The sequence below is a fragment of the Sebastes umbrosus genome, chromosome 2, assembly GCF_015220745.1.
Source record: "Sebastes umbrosus isolate fSebUmb1 chromosome 2, fSebUmb1.pri, whole genome shotgun sequence".
In the NCBI taxonomy this organism is placed as follows: Eukaryota; Metazoa; Chordata; class Actinopteri; order Perciformes; family Sebastidae; genus Sebastes; species Sebastes umbrosus.
Window position 1 is genome coordinate 28,386,580 of NC_051270.1, and position 24,997 is coordinate 28,411,576.

Below are 24,997 nucleotides of genomic sequence, written 5' to 3' on the forward strand. Positions count from 1 at the left end.
ACGGTTTTGCACTCTACCGCTCACATTACCGCAGTTTCACAAGCGTGTCGGAGAACTACGGTGGCCTTCAGGTAACGTAAAAACATGAATGGCCCTCTCTAGAGCCAGTGTTCGGTTTGTCCGTTCTGGGCTACTGTAGAAACATGGCGGAGCAACATGGCGGACTCCGTGAAGAGGACCCGCTCCCTATAGATTTGAAGGACTCATTCTAAGCTAACGAAAACATAACAATTCTCAGTTTCAGGTGATTATACACTAAAGAAAACATACTTATGACTATTATATTCCATTTCGGCTAAAACATCCCCCGAAATGTTACACACTGTTCCTTTAATGGGGGAATGCTTTACTTACTTATAGTAAGGGACTAAACCAGTGCGTTCTTATTGCAATACCTCATACTGCTGCTGCACTGATAATCAATATTTATATCAACTGTGTGATCTGAACTCTATAGAAGTACTGCCACCTGATCAGGAAATGGCCTATACAGTATGCTGAACTATATCAAATTATAGCAAGACATCATTTGTTTATTTGTCCCAAATTTCTGCTCATACTTGGAACATACGTAGAACTGTGGGTCAAACTTTGTGACATTTTGTATACCCAGCCCCGATCGTACAGAATACAAGAATATGGGGTTTCGGTTCTGTTTATAATGGGCTAAAATAACACATCCTGAAAGTCATCTGGATGTGTGGGCAGTGCATTAGAGAGCAAAGCTGAAAGAAGATTTGCTAAGATGTAAAAATATCAATAACTAAATCTGCCTACAAGGACATGGATGGACGTTTACACATTTAAAAGGGTAGCAGCCTCCAAAGTTTGGATACACTAAAATGTACAATCTTAGTACCAGTGGACATATCTTACAGTACATACAAATACTGCTTATATCCTTCATCTCTTAACAGTACACTGTGTAATAATTCACTTTTGTGCCTTTGACTAGTTTGTTCAAATGAAAAATGATATTGAAACATCCTGGGGTCCACTAACCAATGACCATAAATCTGACTTAATAATTCAACTTGTATTTTCCTATGCAGTTTTTAAGTAGATCATTTGATCATGCACTGTCACAGATTATACTCTTATAAGGGTTTTTGAACTCTACAACACATCCACTCTGTACAGTTGAATGACTTTGATATTATTTTTGACAGCTATTCAAAATGCATTGCTCTAAATGGCAAAACTCTTCAATCTTGGTGTCAGCAGCTCGAGCACACCACGTCATTTGGCTGCTAGTTGTGAGTGCGTACTATACTGTATAGAATTAATTTATCCTATATAAGAATCTATACATATTTGTGTGGGAATGTTAAAAAATAAAACCCAACCATAACGTTTCTGGTGATTTAAATGCAGTTATTTTGTCTTCACATCTTCTAGTCCTATGTGCCTTACAAGCGTTTATACCGTCTGATTTCCTTTGTAAGCCACAGGAAGAGGAGGAGAGCAGAAGCTGTGCCAGTGCGGGTCTCTTAGAGACACCGTCCCTCCTCCGAAATTTAACTAACAAGCTCACATCCCCAAACACAGCCTGGACGTGGGGCTGAGCTCTAGGCTGAGTCGTCTGCTTTAGGCACTTTTTCAAGTTTCAGTCACAGGGCTTCTCTCCAGGACCTGAGAGACCACGGAGCCCACGGAGAGGAGGTTTGACCTCACTGAACACAATCTCCCGTACACACACCCTCTAGATTGCTTGCTTTCCAAGTAAAGGGAAATGTTGCTGACATGTTTGAACACATGAGGTATCCCATCAGGCTTGTTTTGGTCTATGACAGCCAGCCGTCTTTTTCATAACGTCATGTTATGAACTGGGATTTTTTAGTCACTCCTATTTTCTTTGATACTCAGGCCATTTCTTTTTTTACCTCACATTAATGGCGCAGTATCACTTAGTGACTATCAAGGTCCCACAGGTTTGTCTTGTCCTCACAAAAGATCTGAATGGCAACTTGAATTGGAATATCCCCCCATGTATGAGAAAAAATCTCCTCTTCTTCCCTGGAATGGCACGATCACATTACTCCAGCCACATGGCGCTGTGCTGTGTACCCCCTCTAGAGGGCGGTATCGTAGACTTCCTGCTGTAGGATGGGGACAGGGCCTGGACATGGGACCAGGTTGGAGGCAAATGCAGGGGGGTGTGGATGATCCCACACGGGGTCTTTTAAGGAAGGGGGTATGGATGGTAATGGGGGGCCTGAGACTAGAGGGTTCTGGCCTCTTAGCTGCTCCCTGACTTCCTGCTCCAGACTAGGAGGCACAATGAGCTGGTCCTCGGGGTCCTGCTGTGCTGGGGCAGTGAAGTAGCCAGATTTCTTCTTCGGAGCCTCCAGGGCCACCTCGATGAGATTATGACTGTCCTCGGGGGCTACCACGGAGCCATTGGACAGCTTTTTCCCAAACAGGCTGCATGTGGAAGGAGACTTTTTGAGGTCTGCAATCTCTCTCCCACATACAGCCAGCAGGCAGCCGTTCGTAGCAGAAACCACCACGCTGTTCTGTCTGCGCATTTTACCGTTGGGATAGTCAGAGCCTCGCTTTTCAAGGTTCAAGTCTTTGGGGCTCTCAGGGGCCCCTGACCGTAGTTGGAAAGCACAGCAGTGAATGTCGACCTCCACTTCTAACTTGCTGCCATTGGAGATCACACCCTCGAGCGGAGCTTCGTCATCGCTGTCCAAGCCGTTGTCAGAGTGGTTACTCGAGAATGTAGCAGAGGAGGGCTGCCTCTGGAAGAGGCCTGGGTGGGTTCCTGCCCCGACTGAGCCTGGCACCATGATCCCACACAGTGTAGTAGCAGGGTGTAGGCTACAGCGTCTCTCAGGGCGGGATGCAGGGCCAGAGGACGGGTGCTCGTCTGAAGCGGTGGACCCCGCCTCGCTGCCCACCTCTGAGGCTGATGTCTCACTGTTAAACTCTGAGACAATACCACTGCTGGATGAAAGGGTGACTGGCTCACTGGGGCCTGGGGTCACGGTCACAGGGACAGGCACAGGGGCGGGAGGGGGACCCCGGGGCTCAGTGGTGGAGACAGGTGGCTCACAGGTACAGCTGTCCTCACCGATATGCAGGGATACCACTGCAGCCTCGATGTTGTCCTTGCAACCATAGCTCTGAGCAAGTGAACACAGCTTCTTGGCAGCGGCGCGAGGATCCCGCACAGCCTGTACAGTGCACACCGCCTCCTGGTAGGAGACTCGTTCAAACAGCGCTCGATTCCCCAGGATCAAGAACTCATCCTGGGAACAGAGAGGCTCAGTGTGCACCCAGGGCTTTGGAAGCACCCAGGGAGACAGATAAGAACAGCCCAGCAGGCGAGAGCAGCATGTCACTCCACTCACTTTGTTATCCTGTAAAACAGAAGTGCCATTAGAATTGTAGATGAGTGTATAACTTCATAAAATATACACATCTGAATATGAAGCTGCACATTAACACAAGATCAAAAGTTCAACATAATGGCTCTAGTGTAAAAACAGGAACCCAACAGCTGTGCATTACCTCTGTAATAATGGCTTTACTGAGTTTAACTCTCTCCATCTCCTCAGTGCAGTTCTCCAAGCTGTAAACCTTGGATAGAGGTACAGGTCGGCCATCCCGGCACAACACTGCCTGGCAGGTGCCCACATTGGCCACAGTGAGGCTGAAGGAGCCTCCTGGATCCGAAGGCTCATGGTGAATATAACACAGCAAGGCAGAAGCGCCCAGTTTCTGGCCGGCCATTCCTAGTTTCCTGTCCAATACAAAAAAAAAACAAAGCTGCTGACAAATTCGTAAAGTTACTGGTTTCAGCCTGCAAAACTGCAGCAAGAGAAGAGTGCAATGATCTGTTTATTTGCAAGTAAAAGAAGAAACTAATCTGTCTTACCTGTGTGAGGTGATGAAAGTGTTGCACATATACACATTGTCAATACTGGAGTGCTGCAGTTCCTCGCACAGCACATCTCCCATAGTGCACTGCAGCAGCCGGGGCACTTCCTCATTGCGGTCTCCGTCAAAGATGCCATAACATGCTTCCACACCGTCTCCGAACCGGTCTACAGCCAGCACAGACACACACAACCTGTCCCAAACGATAGATCCACATTAACCAACAGATGAGTCAGCGCCTCCCATACAGAGGTAAACCTCATACATACAGTACTTCAGCATGCAACACTGCAGCTCCAGGTCGAAGGGGTGACAGCTGATAAAAGACACTGCTGTGTGGGCCCCTCTGGTGGCCATGACCCTGGAGGAGCAGCCAGGCATGCCAGGCTCTCAACACTGATGCACTTAAAACTGTTACAGATATTAAAACCCAATTGATTTATTAGGCTCTACTGCACCAGCTACTCTTATAAAATGTCCATTGACTGCTCTGATGCCAGATATTGACTCGGTTGTAGACACCTGTTGTGTGCTTGTACAGCAACATCCAAGCAGACAGATCAACAGTACATCCAATGAACCAAAACAAGATTTAAAGAGTGATTGTGTGCTTGACAGCAGAGGACACAAGGTGAAGCTGGACACTTAATATTGACTAGAAAGACACTGAATGAATAGTCTTTTCATTGTGGCTCAGGAACATGATCACATGGTATGGAGCACAACTAATACATACAATTAGAGCTTCAACAATTAATCGATTAATCAATTAGTTGTCAAGTATCAAATTAATCGGCAACTATTTTGATAATTGATTAATCAGTTTGAGTAATTTTTAAGGAGAAAAAAAAAGTCAAAATTCTCTGATTCCAGCTTCTTAAATGTGAATATGTTCTGGTTTCTTTACTCCTCTATGACAGTAAACTGAATATCTTTGAGTTGTGGAAAAAGCAAGACATTCAAGGACATCATCTTGGGCTTTGATCAACATTTTCACAATTTTCTGACATTTTATAGACCAAACAACTAATCAATTAATTGAGAAAATAATCGGAATGAAAATAACTGTTAGTTGCAGCCCTACATACAATAATAACAAAACGATGGCACATTCTTCAAAAAGGCACCTAGTTTACTAATAACTTTTGGCTTATCTGATTGTAATAACAAAAAACAATTTAAACATAAATGGGCGGTTTAAATAATACTTTGGCAAATACCTTTCTCTATAATTCATTAGGCTTACATTCTTACATTCAAACAAAATATGATACTCGTCTCCCAAGCGATTGTCATTTCAAAGGTTTGCAGATCCTCTGGTTTCTATCCTGCCCTTTAAATCTTCCAATGACCTTGGACATTCTGGTGTTGTTAAGTTACAAATAGACTGCCTGTACTTTTGGTTTTCAAACAACAGATACTTTTCCAATTTAAACTCTTGTTTGAATCCTACATAATATCACATGATGTCTTACTTCTGAGCTCACTTTGCCACTTTTGCATTAACTGATCTTTTAGCCTCTGTTCAACTGTCAACTGTTTTAAAACAGATTTGTTTACACAATCATTTCATTTATTTGTATATGACGATTGGGATAGATACTGTCTGCAGTTCAGGAAAATTAAGCTCTTTATTTTCACAAACAAACAAAGAAAATACTAGGGGCTGGGGGGAAAAATGGATTCATAGTATCGCGATATTTTGCATGGCAATATTGTATTACACACAGATGTCAATTATTGAGCTTTTATTATAGAAACTATTAACCTCTTAACCTTCCAGCCGCTATTCTGTCTTTCAGAGGTTATAGTGGGCTCAGTCTTAAAGCTAGAGTGACCATACTGGTAATGAAACTAGAAAACCTAAGGAATCGATTGGTACCACCACCCAATGGCATGTTAGCTTGTCGAGAAGAACGGTAAATAACGCTCCAAACTTGCGCAAAATTTTGGCGAGGAAAAAATGGCATGGCCATTTTCAAAGGTGCCCCTTGACCTCTGACCTCAAGATATGTGAATGAAATCTCTGAGATGACCAGAGTGAAAACTGTATCTTATTAGATAAAACAGATGTTGACAAACTGCATAATTTACAGTTGAAAAAAGGTAATAAATCGTAATATATCTTATCGCAATACTCAGCATATCTCAAATGTTTAAAATCACAATAAGATCGTATTGTAACTTAAGTATCGTGATAATATCGTATCGTGGGGCCTCTGGTGATTCCCACCCCCGAGTACTCACTTGTTCCTCTGGCCGCTCATTTCAGAGTAACCGTGCTTCCATGGAGTGGAGGCACTCTGTGAGTCTCCTGCTGTCGTGGTGGATTTCTGGTCTAATTTCAGGGTGGTGATGTGACTAAAAAAGGAGAAGAAATATAGTAGAAGGAATTGTAGAAGAAGATATATATACATGCACCATTTCATCACACAGCTATACATTTATTATCTGTGGATTCTTTATGTTTCACATATAAGAATGAACTGGTCTCACCTGAAGAGGTTGAGGGTTTTGTGTTCCAGCATCAAGCTGCTGTTGCCTGTCAGGTCCAGCTCTTGCAGAGTGGCCGGCAGCGAGTCGGGCAGCTGGATCTCAGTCAGCTCATTACAGCTTAGATCTACAAGCTACAAACGTGTGAAACACACATGAGCTGACACAGGCTGCTGAACATAATCATACACACACTGGTCAGGCGAATCACACCAGAACAAGTCTGACCTTGATCTCAGGCAGGTTGAGGATCTCTGGGAAGACAGTAATGTGGTTGGAGTGTGCTATGAGGGTGTGCAGTCTTTTACAGCTGGACACAGTGGAGGGGATCGTCTTTAGCTTGTTGCCACTTAGATTTAGCTCCTCCAGCAGCTCCAGTTTACTCAGCTTACTAAAGACACACAAACATGACAGTGAAAAAGCGAAACAAGTCGAACACGAAATATTATGAACACTGATTGACATGAAAGCCGAGGTAACCCACCTGGCAGGGAAGGAGAGCAACTGGTTGTAGGCGATGTGAAGGACCCGCAGGTTCTGGTGTCCAACCAGCAGAGCACCGCAGTTCTCATTCAGGTTGTTCCCCGTCAGGTAGAGCTCCTGGAGTGTGCTGAGGCTCTCCTCTGATGGGCTGCTGGAAGGAATACTTTCCAGGGCATTGGCTGACACATTTAAGTATTTTAGGCTGTGAGGGAAGACAAATACAAAAAACAGATACGTTAGTTTAAAAAAGTGTATACAGATATCTTCCCTGCTCATTATTTTACAGCCAGGATCACATCCAATCAGGTCTCATTTACAATGGATTTGGAGAAGCTGAAGCTAAACATCTGAGTTGCCTGAGCAGAGTCATCATTGTAATGGGTGATATTTATGTCCTGAGTTCGGGGAAATACACATATTCTGTACAAAATAATACAAATAATGTTATCAAATGCAACTTTCTGAAAAAGAAGGCCCTTTCCATGAACCGCCCAATGCAGAATGTAAACAAAAATTAAAAAAACAGAAATTAAAAGTGAGCCAATGGAAGGTCCAGATTAATACAGCTGCTTTTTTTGGTCTATGTAGCTTTTCTGTCTTTTCCATGGTATTGATGTCTATACTGGGGACATAACTGTCAGCTTAAAAAAACTTCAAATTAAAAAAAAAAGTATATTCAGTAAAGTAGTATTTAGCAACATGATTAATATCACGTTACTCTAACAATAGTTGCATGTATTGGTAGTAAGGGTACCCAAGTAATGCCCGACGAGGCATCCATTATCAGGAATTAGCTTCCGCGAATTCCATTAATTCCTGATTATGGACACCTCGAAGGGCATTATCCCACTTGTAGAGTGCTCCAGGGATGATGTATTTTTGTAGGCCAACCAGGAAGTCAGCATCGCCCTGGTTCCTTTGACAAAAAGCCAATGGGATTTTTCCATTGGGGTTTGGGTTATTGCAGAAAATAAGCTCTGTGGCAAACACACATTTATGATACTTACAAGTTTTGTTCAGCAAGATAATCTTCACTAATGAACACTACCTTTATGATTTTTGAAGCGTGAATGCAATTGCCAGAAGAGAAAAGCTAACGTTAGGCTATAAACAAACTACAGCACGGTCGCATGAAGTATGGAGTATACACAACGAGGCTGTAAAGGCGGACGAGTCGGTGTGATGACGTTTAGTAATCTCATTTAGCCACTTGTTAGCAACCGCCTTTTTTAAGACACATAAAGGCTTCAAAATTCATGAGTGGGATATTTACTGAAGTATTTTATGTCGTAGAACAAAACAAAAATGTCTTCAGCTTGTGTTAACCACAGACCTTATTTCAGGCATCTAACTAAAAACACATTCAAAAAACCCATTGACTTTGAGACAAGGGAACCAGAAGTGCAAAAATGCGAATTCATTTCTGGGTTTCAGGACTCATTCCCGTGGAAGAAAATAAATTAAGACCATTAATTTATATTTCCACTTGTTTTGCAACCAAAGTCTTAAATTTTTCATAATCATTTCACTCCGTTTTCCTGGTAACTCTGAGGGTTTGATAACACCTGGAAAAATCATTACAATCCCATAAGGTTCTTATGCAATGGAAACATTGTTCTTTGCTCCAGTAAATAGGACGGACCTTAGATACGACTTGGTAACAGTAGATATTTCTAGTCCACTCAGCTCAGAGCCCTTTGGCTCAGCTATGAGCCAGGAATCTAACGTTATACTAGCAAGATTCAAAGTCAATAGCCAACTATCATTTACAGAATATATAGGACGTACCATAATGTTAGTGCAGGGATACATGTAGATTTTTGAGGTGTGGGTTTAAGGTTGATATTTTTTCTCATTTAGAATTCTTATTCTCATTGTACTGAAGAGGATACTTCTAAACACAGACCGTTGATTCATCCCTGCAAGTGGAGCATTGATTTACATGCTGTTGAACCTGCACTGAGAGGAGGGACAGTAATTTGAGCTCCACTGGTTCTTATGTAATTGATGTTGTTAAGTCATTGTCTGTGCGTATCACATGCTGAACAGTAATAAAACCTCTCCTTCTGACACATGAGGGAGTGAACCTTGTCATGCTGCTGTTTTAAAATAGACATTATTAAAGTGCAATGATACAAGACTGCTGACACCTCACTTATCTTGTGGTCTTTTGGAATTCTGTGTCTACACGAATATGAGAAATATCGAAGATATCAAAGATTAAAGAATATGTGAAAAGTGTTACTTAACAACCTCTAAAGCCGTATAATGTTTCCATCAGTCCTGAGTGTAACTGCTTTCCCCTGCAAGCTGTGCAGCTCTTAGACAACGTTTCAGGAAACCCATCATGCACAAAGCAGTCACTGCCATTACGTCTCAGCATTAGAGACAGTAAAGTACATTAGGGCATTTGAACTACTAATGGGTGTTAAGTGATTTACCACACAGGAAATAGGAGGGCAAATTAAGCTCCAGTTACGTTTTGGAATGCTCCATTGATCTCGACCACAATCTATACTTCCTCCCCAAAACGATGAGCTGTGATACAATAACTGTCAAACAGGGAACACACGCTGCAGGTAAAGCAGCAGAGGAACCAGCTGCTACAAGACTCAACTAATAGCATAAATAGTCTTGAGGACAGAATGAGAAAGGAAACAGAAAGAGCTGTGAAGAAGAGGAGCTTGAGTGACTCACTTTAAGGCCTTGAAAAACAGACTCTCAGGGAGCTCGGCTAACTTGTTGTGCTGGAGGTCTAGGGCTTCCAGAGGGATGTGGTCAAGTAGGTCAGGCACTCTCTGCAAACGATTGTTCCCCGCCAGCAGCTTTCTCAAACTCAAGCTGTTGAGCAGTCTGTCGGAGGCCAGAAGAGACATTAGAGAGTCAGATTAAAACAAGAAAAAAATAACAGACCAACAAAAAGACAACAAACCAAAGAACATCGTCTCCCTATGCAGACTTGACTACTAGCTGGGGGGTGGGGGGGTGCGAGGAATGGCAACCCATGCTAACTAATCCACCAATGACCTTTTCAGCTTGGCTGCCGAAACAGACCAGCACAGCGGCTTTTTATTCTCTCCTGGAACATCACAGAAGTCATGAGTGGGTACAGTGGATAGAGGAATATTATCTCATTTGCAAAAGCTTTTCTGATGTCTCATTCAAATGCAAATGCCTGCGCTGAGTGTTGAGGGCTGCCAGCGAATGATGGGCAGGCACTATAGGAAGGCCATATTTTACTGTCTTACTATCTTACACAAAGAGACTGATACCTGCTGTTATTTGTGCCTCGTCCTTTCCATGGTTCCACTACCATAACCAATGCTTAAGATGGACATTATGAAAAGCAGTTTGGCAAAAGAGTGAGCAGTTAAAAAGCATGACAGTGTGTAATGTGACACATGATCTTCTAATTCTGGACGCGATAGCCATCTGTTTATTACAAGAGGCTGACGGCATTCAAATTATGCAACATAAAAGATAAAGTATCAGCAGAAAAGGTTCAGGATTAGTGACAGAATAAGGTCAGTAACCTGGAAGGAAGCTCAGACAGGAGGTTGTGCGTGACGTCCAGCATCTCAATTTTTCTGCAGTCACACACCCAGTCCGGAAGGTACTCCAAAAGGTTCCTGTCTCAACACACACACAGTCGCACACATAGAAAGACACACACACACAAACATTCAAACTGAGCGGAGTTGGCATTTTGCTTTTAATGGTACAGATGAGTAAACAGTTTTGGAACTGTGGTAAACACGAGGCCAAAATAATATCCTCCGGGTTATTTAAGTATGCAAATTATCTCTATCTGCATTTTAATAAAAACAGTTAATAGTGTCCACAGTTAATACTGGAGGTTGACTAGAAAAAGGACATTTTACAGATGTTTCTTACTGTAGGTTGGTTCAGACCTCTTTGCAATTGTTTAGCATCTTTGCCTCATACATACATACAAGATTCACTTGATAGATTCCACAGAGTATTTGTTTTGTTGGATATTGATTATCCAATTCAGTATTCAAATTCATTTACACCTCCATTAAGCGCTGTGCACAACTAGATTAATGAGCATTAAGATAAAGATACTAATTTTAGACATCAGAGCCCCTGTTAAAAAATCTGTGAACATAGAGACCAATTCTTCCTCCCAGCCAGAACTCACTGTGATAGGTCCATGTGTGTCAGCTGGTTGGGGACTGGATAGATGTTGACTGTTGAAAGGCCTGTGGGCAGATAAAAGCAGCAATCAGCAGCTAAACATCTGGCCCGTTCATATGTGTGTTTATAAGACGAATGTATCACTAGGGAGAAGGGCCTGAACATACAAACAGGAGAGTGAGGCAATAATAGCAGCTAGTTGACGCTCTGTTTGACTCACGGTTGCTGCCGGCATGAAGCATGCGCAGTGTGAAACCGCTGAGTGTGAGTGTCCCCAGCTGGTTGCGCTGGCAATGTAGAGTCTCCAGGTTGCAGACGGAGCTCAGGTCTAGTGAGTCCAAGCAATTGTCCCGTAAGTCCAGCTGGGTCACCTGGCTCACTGCCTCCAGACTCTCACTTTTCATCCAGTGCAGCCGATTCAATCTGCATTTAACACGGAGCACAAGAGATGAAATATCACTGGTTATTTCTACTGGAGCAGAAGAGATAAAGTGACATTAAATAAAAGTGCAGTGAAGAAACTCTGAAATGTCATTTAGGGGTTGTTGCAAAATTAGCTCACTAATTTTTCATAATATTCCAGCAGTGGCTATTTTAGTTTACAGTGACAGATCATCATACGTTACTGCTGGGAGAATGCCACAATCATAGGCGCAGTTTGAACTTTAAGGTTGGGGGTTCACCAAAAACAAATCTAGAGGAAATGTAATGTGTACAACACAGAGAGGTCTTGGTGTATTGGGATGCTGTGTGTAGCCTACATATCACACTGTGTCCTAACTGAATGCGACAAGAGCAACCGTCTGTGACAAAATCAGTTTGATTGCAATGTTTTCTACTGGAATATCCTAACAGGTGCTGAGCAGTGCGACGTGTTTCTATTTATTCCTGTCGCTCCCTTCGAAAGCGCCACAATGGACAAGGAAGGGCTGATTGATGAAGTTGAAATGAGGAGTTATCTGAACTATACCTCCTCATTTCACTACAAAAACTTAAATAAGGAGGCAGCTGGCTGAAGGGAGATCGCCTGAAAGTTTCCTTTTTGCTGTTGGCTATATTGTATGTCATTTCCCGTAAATATCACATTATAAAAAGTGTGTTTTCAGTTTAAAAAGTACAAATGTAAGAAGATAGCAAGTATCATCTATCTTTAAAGTGCTGATTTCGAGCGCACAGCTGATGGGTACGTGGTTTGTTTACATTTAATGGATTAAGTGTAGACAGAGAGCATCCGATGTTGTTATAAGTAAATAAAAAGACCACCAATCTATCTTCTTATCTTGTTGGTTTCTTATTCTGTTAATAAGAAGACACAACCGATAGGCCGATATTATTCATCATTACAATACATTATTAGTTCTGTGTTATTATAAAAAATATAGATATCGTGCATTTTTGGCTACAGTCACAAGGGGGTTCAGTGAGTCCCCTGAACCAATGCAAACTGCGCCTGTGTTTACAATGATTGTGGAATATATAGAAATTAATAATAGTAGTTAACATGTGTCCTCTAAATTTTCCAGTCTGGAATATGTCCCTGCAGTTTCACCTTGGGCCAGAATAGAGCAATAACATGGTAATTTAAATTACATGGTGAGGGGCATGCGGAAGTATGAACAAATATTGCAACAATCTTATAGGTCAATCAATGTGAATTTGAAAATGATAGATGAAACACATTTTAAACACATCAATCCCTCAGGTTTCAATACAAATATAACATTGGCATCCAAGATATTGTGTTTGTTGGAAGACAACACTGGAACCACTCCTTTGTCTCTTCCTTTCTTTCAACTGGGGGACAACTGCTATTAACTTCTTTGTCAGACTTGTCTACCAATATTTAGCATCTTACCTTTTAAAACAAAGTGAACAACAAAAAATAAAGAAATTCTGAGTTCGTGAGCTCTCCCTGACCCCATCCATCCTGTTAATAAACAACACTTCAACTTTTATGAGAGCTGCCAGCTCACTAATCCACCACAGATGCACCTTGCCCTTATAAATATAGTCTGCCGGTGCCAAACCGCAACTTAACACTCAAGGTTGAATTATTAGCTGGCTGCTGGTTCGATCTTCAGACTGGTAGGAAAATCAATGAGTAGAGCCTTCCCATCCCTCATTACCCACCACAGAGGTCCCCTTGAGCAAGACACTTAGTCCCCAACTGTTCCTGTGGAGCTGCTAAGAGGCCAACACATATATAAGACTGTAGTTCTAGGCAGCTCCCAGGTGTGAAGCAGGGTAATGCAGAAAAAAATCATTTGTGCTCAGCAAACCTGGCATCTATAAATAAATGTTTAATAAAAAAAGGTGAGGCGAGGAGTGGCTGGGGTTCAGACTAGTGTCATTTATCTTCCTGTCAATGCTAGAGGATGAAATAAAAAACTAAAATATTATTAATTTTTCACTGAATGATTGACTGTGTTTGGGAGTCCCCTTCACATTACATATTACATTTTAGATATTGATCCAACAGAAAAAGAAGAGAGGAAAGAGACTAAGGAAGTGTAGACAGGCTGAGAACTACTGATTCCCTGGCAGGCCTCTTACCGGAGGTCGATGTTTTTCAGGTGGCTCATTCTGGCCAGAGTACACAACTCCAGACTCTCCACTCTGTTCCCAGCCATGGCCAGCTTGTCCACTGCGCTCAACCTCTCCAGCACAGCAGGGATGTGAGAGAAGTTGTTGAAGGAGAGCCCCAGGCTGTTGAGCTGGGACAGGCCACCCAGCTCTTCAGGCAGGGAGCTGAGGTGGTTTCCATCCAAAGACAGCGTCTGCAGGCTACAAGATGGAGAGGAGAAAACAACACGTCATGTTTTACTTCAAAGACTGGTCAAAATATCTGCTTGTGTTGATTTGTAGTTATATAGCCATTGTTTACTGAGCAGCATCCTACATTAAGCTGATCCACAGTATGAAAACGGCCCGATTTAGCTTCCCTGACTTAATCTGATTGCATAACAAAATATTTTAACTTAATGCATTTCACTGAATCCATTAAAACCTCAATCCAGATTTTATGAGAACATTAATTATGTGCCCAAAAAAAGGGCAAACCACAACAGCTTTTGACACATCACACATCAGAAAAAAAATGAACAAGACGGAAAACATGATATTACTGAGAATAAATGGATTATCTTTCTTATTTCTGATTGAATATTGATGATATTTCTCGCAGCTGGAGGGCAACATGCTGTGTTTTCTGTTTTGTTCATTTGTTTTCATTGTTGAAAACCTAAAAAATCCACCCAAAATATTATGAAATGTTGTTATGGCTTGCACTGCTCAACCGCCATACATGTGATATATGTTTATTTGCCAAAAGAATAAGCCCAGTGCACCTACTCTATGTGGCATGTTTGTGACTATATCAACTCTCTAGTGTTTTTTTAAACACTACACATGTATTGTTGTTTCTGTTAAAGGTGACCGAAATTGCAATTTGTGCAAGATTTCACTGTGTGATTCTCTTTGGGATTAACATTTTACAGAATTACTCGGTGTACTTTTTTATGTGCTGCTGCAATTACCTCATGCAGTTCAAATACAGTATCATGTTTGTGAGTACTGTTTGTTCATGCATAACTATTGTATTCATGTACTGTGTGTAATGTATGTATATGCGTGTCACTGTGTCACACCTTTGAAGGTTGCCTATCTGTACAGGGACGGTGTGGAGATTATTACAGGACAGGTTGAGTTCAGTCACGGTGAGGATCTCACACACAATTTCAGGGAACACACCCAGACGGTTGTGAGACAAGTTCAGGCTCTTCAGCTGAGAAAACCTAAAGAAAGAGAGAACAGCATGAAGGACCTCACTTAACATATTCATTGTGACATTTTGCCCAGTTAATTTGCACAAATATCATGATAACAGATGTGTTGTAACAGTGAGTGAACACCAACATAGTGTGACAAACAGCAATCAAAAGCTGCGGTTTAAGTGAGGGAAAAAAGTTAGTCGTTGTTTGTTGTTGCTTTCATATGGATAACAGAAACAGAGTGAAAAAGAGTGGTGAAAATACAGGAAGATTCAATGACGCAGAGACGAGCACCAGCATATTAGTTGGCCCGCTACCGTGGTCCACATTTTCAGTGCATTTTCTGCAAAGCTACAAGTTGTGCCTCGGGAGAATGCAGTTGAGAAGGAATGTGAATGAAAAGAAGGCATATGGTACTAAGTCTCTTTTTACGCTCTCATTCATTCACAAATCTCTCTGTCTCTCACTCTCCGGCTTCTATTCCATCAGCTGACCATAGGCGTTCACTCTAAGTTAAAGGTATAATATGCAGGAATTAAAAAAAAAAAACAAGGTAGAGACTGATACAAAAATAATTCCTCTCCATCATCACTATTATGACCCACTAGAAGTGTGTGGTGGTGTCTGTATCTGCAGAGAGCCTGCCCTCTGCCTGTATTTTCTCTTTCCTTATATATTTTGCTGTGTTCTGGACGTTTCTGGGCTTCAGCAATAACGTTTTAATTCTCTTATTCACTGCTTTGTTCTCATTAACACCGATCCCTCTCTTCAGTCACTCTATAATTCGTGCTGCTCTCTCTCTCTCCCTCCCTCACTCACTCGTTGAGCCGTGGTGGAGGGGGCCAACTTTGAATGCTGTGTTTTACAAACAGCAACCGACAAATGTTACATTATACCTTTAAACCAACCCGGTTTTGCCAAGATCTCCATTAGCCAATCATATCATTGCTGTCAAACTTTAAATAAGAAACCGTTCCCCTCCCTGCTGTCATTTGTCATTTCAGTACGAATGGAAGCGACCCTTCTCCACCCAATTCACCTCTAGTCTTCATCACATCCAGTGCCCAAGGTTCCTTCCACTGAGCTCATCAGAAGTCCCGCTCCACATCCCATCATCCAGATCTTCAGCCAACTCTCTTTCACCACCACCAGTGTCTAGACTCCATCGGCGGGAATATTCCAGCACTAACCATGGCATCACTACACCCCCTAAATATGACTACGTCACGATGGGGTCTAATCGCCAAACACTCTCCACAGTTCTAACTTTATTGTGCACCATGTAATAAATGTATTTGTTCACGCTAAATGTCTCTCCTGATTGAACTAACATCTCAGGCTGAACATCCGGGATGAACACTGTGGAAATTAGATACTGTCGATTCATTCACCACAAATTCACTGTGGGAGTTTGGTGCCGTTATTTGTGCTTCGGGCTTACAGCATGTTATTAAGACGGCTCTGAAAGCAGCTGGAAAAATCAGTCAGTGTCTCGGCAATCACCCCATTTGTGCCTTAGTATAACCAGTGTATGATGTTACCAGATTTAGATCGGCCAGTCATACAATGTCTATTACATTTGACGATTTTAAATGTGTGTTTGTTCATTCATGTCACCTCCTAAGGTATCAGCTGGCTGTTTCAAATAAAAACACGTCCTAGGCATCTATCCCGATGTGTGTGTGTGTGTGTGTGTGTGTGTGTGTGTGTGTGTGTGCATTTGCACATTTGAAGAGGTGCCATGCGGGTGCACAGTCAGATCTCCCATATTAACTCCACCTTCCTCTTGTTCCCCAAGGTGCTGTGAGTGGTGGAGGTGGCTGCCGTGAGTCACACTGTTCAGAGTACAGACTATTTCCTTTTATCCACAGGGTCAACTACAGAATAGCGCCTAAAAAAAATGCAGTAGAGATTCTCTGTTGTGCACAAACATATTTCAGCGAGACAGACACTTTCCGCCACAAGGCCATGATCTCCTGGCTGAACAACGGTCTCCTACATCCCTCTGTTAGCAATTGTTTGTGTAACATGATTCAGGTTGAGAATGTGTGATTACCTGGGGAGGTTGAGCAGGCCTCCAGGCCCCTGAAGGCTCATGAAGTTGTGTCTCAGGTTGAGGTGGGTGATATCCTGACTGTAAAATAGATATTCAGGCACTGCTTCCAGACTGTAGCAGGACAGGTCCACCAGGCTGACTGTCTGAGACACCACCTATACACACACACACACACACACACACACACAAACAGTTAAGAAAGGAAACTTTACTGAGTGACGGAGTGTAGAGCCGGCATATTTTCACATCAAACTCAGTGAAATAAGAGTTTATTTCAACCAAACCAGAGTTGGTGATTGTTGGAAAGACTAACGAAGACAGTTTTGGTGAGTTTTATTTTGTTTATCTCAAGTTTGAATGAAGTGTTTTGCGATGCTCCGCCACCAGAACAGCTGATCTCTACATAAACAAATACACGTGGATGATGACGCAAGTGTACTTGGGTATGGACCAACATTATCAGTGTGAAAGCTGAGCGACAGAGGAGTGGAGATGGTGGGCATTACCCAATATGAAAATGCCCCCAAGAGCTTAGAGAGAGAACTACTATTTTCTGTTTGGCGTGTCAGCATCACATCTTCTATATCACAACAAGTAGCTCATACAGTAGCAACATGAAACTTGTATGCACATACCCAGTCAACATCAGAATCAGAAATAATATATTGATCCCCGGAGGGAAAGAGGGACGTTACCGTTGCTATTATATATAAACATAAAGAAATATGAGGAAATATAGAAATAAAGGAGTATGTACAATGTAAATTATGTAATAATGACATAATATATGTAGAGTAATATAGATAAATGATAAAAATAAGAAATGAGAAATATAACAACTATGTACAAATGTGTGCATCAAACACATACAATATATAGCTACAGTGTAAATAAGTAAATAAATAAGTAAATAATAAAAAAATACTGATAAGTGGGATCTATCTACTAATCCTGTTGTTGCAGTTCAGGCAGAGCAAATCACAATCAAAATGAAATCCATCTGGTTTTTCTGGTAAATTTATAAAACTAAGAGTTACACCACTCGAGCTAACGTAAATTGGTTTGACTTGACAGTTATCCTCATGTGGCATTTATAGCTTTATGATATTGGACTAAAACTCAATTTCAGTGACTTCCCCATCAGCACCAACCAAATCCAATCAAGAAAACCAGTATTCTCTCTTGCCCCATTACATCAAGACAATAAAACTCCTTGCCTTCTTGCTGCCTTGCAGCGACCACCCGAACACCTCACGCTTTGTGGTGAACTCCAGCTCCAAATACAACCAACAGCGGGCTCCACTATTTAAAGAGTTTTCACCTTACATGAGCTGGGTCAATGGACAGTGGAAGCAACTGCATTGGCCTCCGATTATGCAAGCAGCCAGCTGCCTTGCCAAGACATTACTTCAGACAGACAATGACCCAGTTTCCAGTTCAATGAATCTATCTTCCAGAGAAACACAGTCATCATGAATGGAGAGAGTAATAGAATAACTCCTTAATATGAGGAAGTTACAGTCAAACCTTAGAAAACGTGTAGACATACACTAAGTTGCCAGTTTATTAGGTACACCTATTTAAAATTAATGCAGTCATACAACAGTCCGGCAATAAATCCTAACTTCATGAAGGTTATCACATTTAGTCTTTGCTGAAACTATTTTAGACATGTGTTGGTTCTACTTTATGGTCATTTTGAAGGCTGTGGTTTGTGGAGGTGTTAAATTGTATTATATTGTAGAGTAATCCCCCAGAGAATGAATGCGAGACACCGTAATGTCCTCACAAGTAGCAAAACTAATGAGTGTGAGTGTCAAGGAGGGTGTGATTGCATCTGTGTGTGATTTTGTGCTGATTTTAGAATATTTTAAATCTCAGTTTCACAGCTTTCTCTCACATTTTTCTTTCAGGGCTCAACAATAAGGATGGACCGCTTGCCTGGGGCAAGTAAAATGCCACATCAGGCTAGTAAATCTAGCAACTTACTTGTCTGATTGGGCAAATGGTGAAAAAGTTGAATTAAACACATTGTTTTTTTTCCTGAGCTGATGATAGAAGTAGCTAAGGAGTGAGCCATCTCACTTCCTTCTCATCTCTGATGAAAGCCACACATGCGCAGTACCGATTGGGCACTCGCAAGAAAATGGTGGCGAGTAAAGACAAAGTTTATGAGCTGAAGCACAAGCGAGCATTTCAATTATACTGGAAACAGGAGTTTAGTTGGATGTGGGCAAAACTCCAGATTAATTTACTTAAATAAAGATTATACATGACAATTAACTTTGGTCTTTGTTGTTATTTGATAACCGCTAATAAATAAAACAATTTGTGTAGAGGCAAGTAGAATTCTGACCCACTTTCCCTACCTGGCAAAAAAACATAAAAGTTGAACCCTGTCTTGTACAAAATGTAGCTGCACAGACCCTTTACATTGCAGAGATGATTGTTTATCATCGCAGGCTACCCAGCAGTGCTCGTCCAGTCCAGTCTGAGGACAGTCTCCTCCATTAACTACAAGGCTGCACACTGTGCAGCAACCCAGAAAATGGGACGTTTGCTCAGCAGAGCGTGACATCACGTCACCGCTTTTAGAGATGACAAAGAAAAAACTACTCATCTCCCACAAAACTACTCATCTGCCAGCCACTTTAAAAAAACAACTCCCTTTTAAAAAGAGTAATTAAATGTTGTGAGAGTAGGACGATGGACACAGATTGACAGAGGAGATTAAAGAGGGGTAGAAAGAAAATAAAACCGTTTTGCTGTTTGAGATGATTTGCAAAGTAATTAAACATTATGACTGTGAAACACTGTGAAGCAATGTGATAGAGGAAGAAGACTGAAAGGAGACAGCTGGTTTGGAAGGGAATAAAATGTCATAGCAGTGATTTTTACCTGTTACTGTGGTCCTCTCAGTCCTTAATCAATAAGTCACTACACATCGATTCAATCATTCATACATGCAATCAGATCATTTCCTATTAAGCTGAGAAACCAGGACGCTCTGCACAGCTGACCACAGCTACACTTATCATATTTCTGAGCGCTCCTATTTGCCTACTGACGTGTACATGCCATCACAGTTTAACATCATATTAAAAATACTTACAAATATGTTTATTTAATACATTTATTTATCACTGCTCAAAAACATGTCATCTGCTTGCTTATGTCATTTCCTCAGGAATATCTAATCCAGTCAGGTAGCACTTGATTGACATCTCCAGTCTTTAGCTGTCACACTTAAAAACCTCATGATGCCAGTGACAGAGACAAGATGGCACAGTAGTTGAGCCTCCTCTGTGCGGCTTCTGACTTTTTAAAATCTGTAGAGGGTGTCCTTATTCTGGTGTGATAATTACTGAATAATGAGTTACACAATAAATATTATTCACTGAATTAATTAACTGTAGACACAATTTTAGCTGATGTGTAGTCAGGGCTACACTAATAATGCAGTTTGTACATTAGCAACTAATAAATCACTTAAACTTGTTATTGGCAGGAGATTGTTGACGCCATCTATGTTCTTGTACACAGAATCTCCACCAAATTTACAGCCTGTGGCAGCAAAAGAGGACGCGTATTGCAAAATTAGAATGCAATTAATTTCACGTAATAGCTGTTTTTTTTATTGCACGATTACATAAGACCATAAATGCCATATTTACACAGCAGTCATGAGTCACTTGAGAGAAAGCTTTCTTTTGCAGTGAATGTCATCTAGCAAACACACTACTGTTTCTTTGGTAATATATTAAAATGTACATTTCCTCTCAGTTGTAATAAACCACAACAATTGCTAATTTGCTGTAAAATCAGTTCATAATTAGTTTAAAAATGTAACTAATCTACAATATATTTCACATATTATAACTGAATATGAATATACAATATACAAATAATAGATACAGATACAAAAATTCTGACATGCTGCTCTAGGGCCCTGTTCAGACCTGGTATTAACATGCGTCCTCAGTGATCGGATCACAAGTGGACAGCTTTAAGTACATGTGAGAACGCACTCAAGACGCATTGAGATCCGATCTTTCAGACCACATTCAGAGGTGGTTTGGGCCACATATAACCACATTCCTTTAGTAGTGTGTACACGAATGTGTCCTGGGCCACACTGAAGGCGCTCTCAAGGTGCTCTTCAGGTGAAGAGACAGGCAGACACGAGCACTTGTCTGCCTCGCGGCATTGAAACAGTTTCTGTGCTCTACTGTATCCTGTCGGCACAACTGTATTTTATTAAAATATATCTCATCTACAGACTACATATCTACAGACTATCAGAGTAGGCACGCGAAGTGGATTATCATACTGTCGGAGATGTGTCGGTGTTTTTGTTCCGGTGCTTTGCACGGAGCTGACAGGGCCTATGTATCCCTATTCAGTCCTGTCCTGCAAGCGCATTTTGCAAGCACAAATGTACTTGCTGACTCCCCCTCTCACGCACACTCTTACGATTTATGCAATGTAGCATAAACACTGGCCCAAATTCACTAAAAAACCTTCATCAGTCATCATCCCAAGTCTCCATAGAAACCTCCTGTCTAAGTCTCAGCCTAAACACAGTGCACTTACAGGCTACTCTAACCCAGTAATCCATACCACCGTGGTAGAGAGAGATCCTGGACTTAGCATGAATCTGCAACTAATTGGATTTTCTGTTTTTTTTTTCTGTTGGCTTTCTCCCTCCATGGCTAATTGTATGCTGGCTCTGCCTCAGTGGAGGCTCTCACAGAGGCTGTTCAGCTCCAGGAAGGAGCTGCAGTACAATAGCCATTAATTAGGATATTAGAGACAAAGCAAGCTGAGCAGAACAGAAACAATGATTTTTTTTTTTTTTTGAAGAACAGCTGTGAAGTCCTGGCAAGATTCTCTGAAAGACACGCAGTATATAACACAAATACAAAAATGTGTTTGGGTCATTTAGCATCCTCTAATCCACAGCGACTTGTATGACAAAAGCTCTACTGCTGAGGGCCTTTGTAAAAAAAAACTCAATAGAAGTGCCCTCTGATGGAAGTAAAAATGATAAACTATGTGAATGGAGGTATGCCGTTCAATCAATGCCAGACACCGCTGAGAGTCTGCCTCCGTGGAGCCAATCAGACACACTCAGAGAGGCGGTTTCTGATTGGGCGACTCAACAGGCAGAAGGCAACTGTAGTCCCAACATCTAATCTCTGATTTAAGTACAAACCTAAAGGGACAAACTGGAAACAAACAAACTGCTGCTGAGAGAAAACATGGGAGACACATATTGTGTCCTGCACACACAGCAACACACACTCTTTGTCTCTTGCTTACTTTTGATGCCTGCCGATGCCATCGCTGGTAGTCTGCGAGCGTGTCAAAGTTGACAAAGTATGTCTGGGCCTGTGATCCGGCGGAGCTGAACATCAGACAGTGCTGCCTCCGCTTCACCTCCTCCACCTCAATACAAAGACAATACACAGATACGATGAGGAGGAACACTGGGAGAGAAAACACAAACGGAAAACAATGATTATCATTACTCATTATTGAAATGATATTGGTAAAAGAATAACTCAATGTCATCTTAACACAGTTATATATCGGTCTGTGTTGTTCATTCCTTCAGCTGCGTGAGCTGTAGAGAGTACAATACTAAAAGCATTAATCAATTGTGACTGCACAACTGAGGTTTACCACTGAAAATCATATCAGCACAGAAATGTCAGCTACGTCTTCATTTGATTGTTGATACAAAGTGAGAGGAAATAGGGAGATGGTCCCTGTCTGGACCTTGGATGTATAAAGAGAACTGGATACAGCGTTGTATGAAGCCAAAATGGCTTGACTGCCGAATGATAAAGTACCCGTATCATCCGGCGATTTCCCGCATCCATTGAGCTCATAGAGCGGGCGCAGTAGCGTTTCCTTTAACCCCGCCTCCCAGCCCTCAGTCCAGCCCTCGGACTGGGGCTCATTCACATGAACAGTGGAAGGGAAATAACTCTGGATTCGGCTATTAATGCATTTTACAACTTTTAGCACCTAATGATTTAAATGAGAGCTATTCAAATGTTTGCATTGGGAAGTTGATTCACCTCAAAAAAATTATCCGCTGAGTTACAGCCGTCTCTTTCCCAATGTAAGTCTATGGGAAAAAGTATTTTTGGGTGTGACGGACACGGAAGTTGTAGTACCACCGTTTGACCACTACGATTAGTAGTAGTAGTAGTAGTCGAGCAAAAAAGCAAAAGCCAACTTCCACAGGCCAGAATATGACAGCTCAATGGTTGTGTGGGGCTTTTAATAAAACAAAATATGTCCTTATGTAAAAGAAAACTAATGAATCTTTGATTTTGTTCTTGCCCATATTTCTACAAGTCTCATATAACCTGTTTCACAAGCCTGAATATGACAGCTCAATGGTTGTGTGGGACATTTAATAAAAAATATCAGTAAAAGATCTTTGATCATGTAGTTTACATGTCACATACAGCCTTCTGGCAGAGTTCTGGCATGCAGTCGGCTGCACATAAAACCCTAAGAATGCCAAATAAACTTTGCAGTCAAGCAAAGATTGGTGTGGGGGCCAGATCCAAATTTGCAAGGGCTAGATTTGGCCTGGGGGGCCTTGAGTTTGACACATGTGATCTAAATGTACAGTGGTGCGTCATCTCTTTAGCTGATCATATATCTAGCCATCTAACCCAGCTGTGTTCTTACAGTGTAGCTACACTCAGCTTGGAGTGTGGGCCTCAACCCAGGCACAGTGAAAGGTTAACACCCCTTCAGTTTATCTGATCTCCAAACACTGAACTCTCACCTTTCCCCCCACCAGGGGCAGGATGTGCATCTTCCCAGTCAGGCTGTCTTTGACGGAGGCCACGATTAGACAGGTGCCGCAGAGGATGACCTGCCGCTCTGCCCACTTGTGCAGCTGCGACTTGCCCTTCCTGACGCTGAATACGCCTTTCAGCAGGGTCCGCTCCTGCTGGTCTGCATTCACTGGACGCTCTGGGGGGAAAAGCCCACACACGGAGGTTGGTGTAGATCTACAGACATCGATCTATTGCACAAGAACCCCCAAGCCTGCTATGCTAAACAAATCCAGCTAATTAATAGCAAATGTTCTGCAGTTACACATAGGATGGAAGCTTCCAGAAAATGAAGTCATACATAGTCACAGGTCAGTATGATATCACCTATAGGTTAGTCAGCTCCTTAGATTGCAGGAACTGATCTTACATCAGCACTTAGGATGGACACTGCCCTATTATCTCATATACTGTACATCTAGACAGATCTCACTGCATAATAATAATATTGATCTTAGACCTTCCTTTACACCTGGCATTATAATGCGTCTTGTATCCAGATTGTATCTAGATATTTAACCTGATTACAATTACATCTGTACACCTGGTAAATATGTGTCTTTAGTGTCCATACTGAGATCCGATTACTCTGTCTGAAAGGGCTGAGAAGAAGCCTCCAGAGGCTACACTACGCACGGGCTTACAGCCAGGAGTCACCGGAGAGGCAGTGTGTAATGCGTGGACACATCAGCCTCAATCGCTGTTGATTATTACCAAAGCTACGGAGCCCAAAAAAGCCCTAGCATTATTTATTTCCGCCCACATAGTTGTTGTATGTGGATTGAAAACACAATTGCATTTACACTTGTGATCAATGTGGTCACAATGCGTCCCTGACCACCTCCGGAGGTGGTTTGGCTGATTGGCTCACAATCCGTCCTCAGTGCGTTTTGGGTGTATGTACACCTGTACTTTCACATGGTCAAGCACTATCCGATTGCAATCCGATCACCCAAAACACGTGTAAAGTGGGTCTTAGAGAAAGGGGGAGACAGTTTCTCCATTAAACTCCATTATTATATAGAACTATTCAAATAAAGACATATTAGAGTTCTGCTTTGACTCGACCCAAGGCAAAACCCCATAATTTGTTGGAAACTGTGAGATACAGGTTGGGTTTGGGTTCAATTCAGATTCAAATTACTAAGAAAAAATCACTAAGGATTTAATCTCTTTCTCCCTCTGGCCGTCTGTACCAATCTGTGTTCATGTTTGTCATGTGTTGCAAGTATATACACAATGCCCAGTGAGCAGTGGGAAAGAGACAGAGTACAGTAAGGTAACAGCAC

At 41.8% G+C, this 24,997-nt stretch overlaps 1 protein-coding gene across 1 annotated transcript in view; it reads right to left on the reverse strand.

Moving 5' to 3' along the window:
- Positions 1-220: 220 nt before the first annotated feature.
- Positions 221-24,997, reverse strand: part of phlpp2 (PH domain and leucine rich repeat protein phosphatase 2) — a 47,625-nt gene continuing 22,848 nt past the window's right edge. The window contains exons 4-19 of the mRNA XM_037756152.1: positions 23,657-23,847; positions 22,168-22,293; positions 16,846-17,000; positions 14,667-14,813; positions 13,573-13,803; positions 11,240-11,442; positions 11,024-11,084; positions 10,395-10,490; positions 9,559-9,714; positions 6,863-7,063; positions 6,607-6,769; positions 6,382-6,512; positions 6,133-6,246; positions 3,884-4,078; positions 3,517-3,748; positions 221-3,365 (exon numbers count right to left, since the gene is read on the reverse strand). Of these exons, the coding sequence (XP_037612080.1) occupies positions 2,073-3,365; positions 3,517-3,748; positions 3,884-4,078; positions 6,133-6,246; positions 6,382-6,512; positions 6,607-6,769; positions 6,863-7,063; positions 9,559-9,714; positions 10,395-10,490; positions 11,024-11,084; positions 11,240-11,442; positions 13,573-13,803; positions 14,667-14,813; positions 16,846-17,000; positions 22,168-22,293; positions 23,657-23,847 (3,695 nt within the window). The 3' untranslated portion in view covers positions 221-2,072. The remainder of the gene's footprint in view (positions 3,366-3,516; positions 3,749-3,883; positions 4,079-6,132; positions 6,247-6,381; positions 6,513-6,606; positions 6,770-6,862; positions 7,064-9,558; positions 9,715-10,394; positions 10,491-11,023; positions 11,085-11,239; positions 11,443-13,572; positions 13,804-14,666; positions 14,814-16,845; positions 17,001-22,167; positions 22,294-23,656; positions 23,848-24,997) is intronic.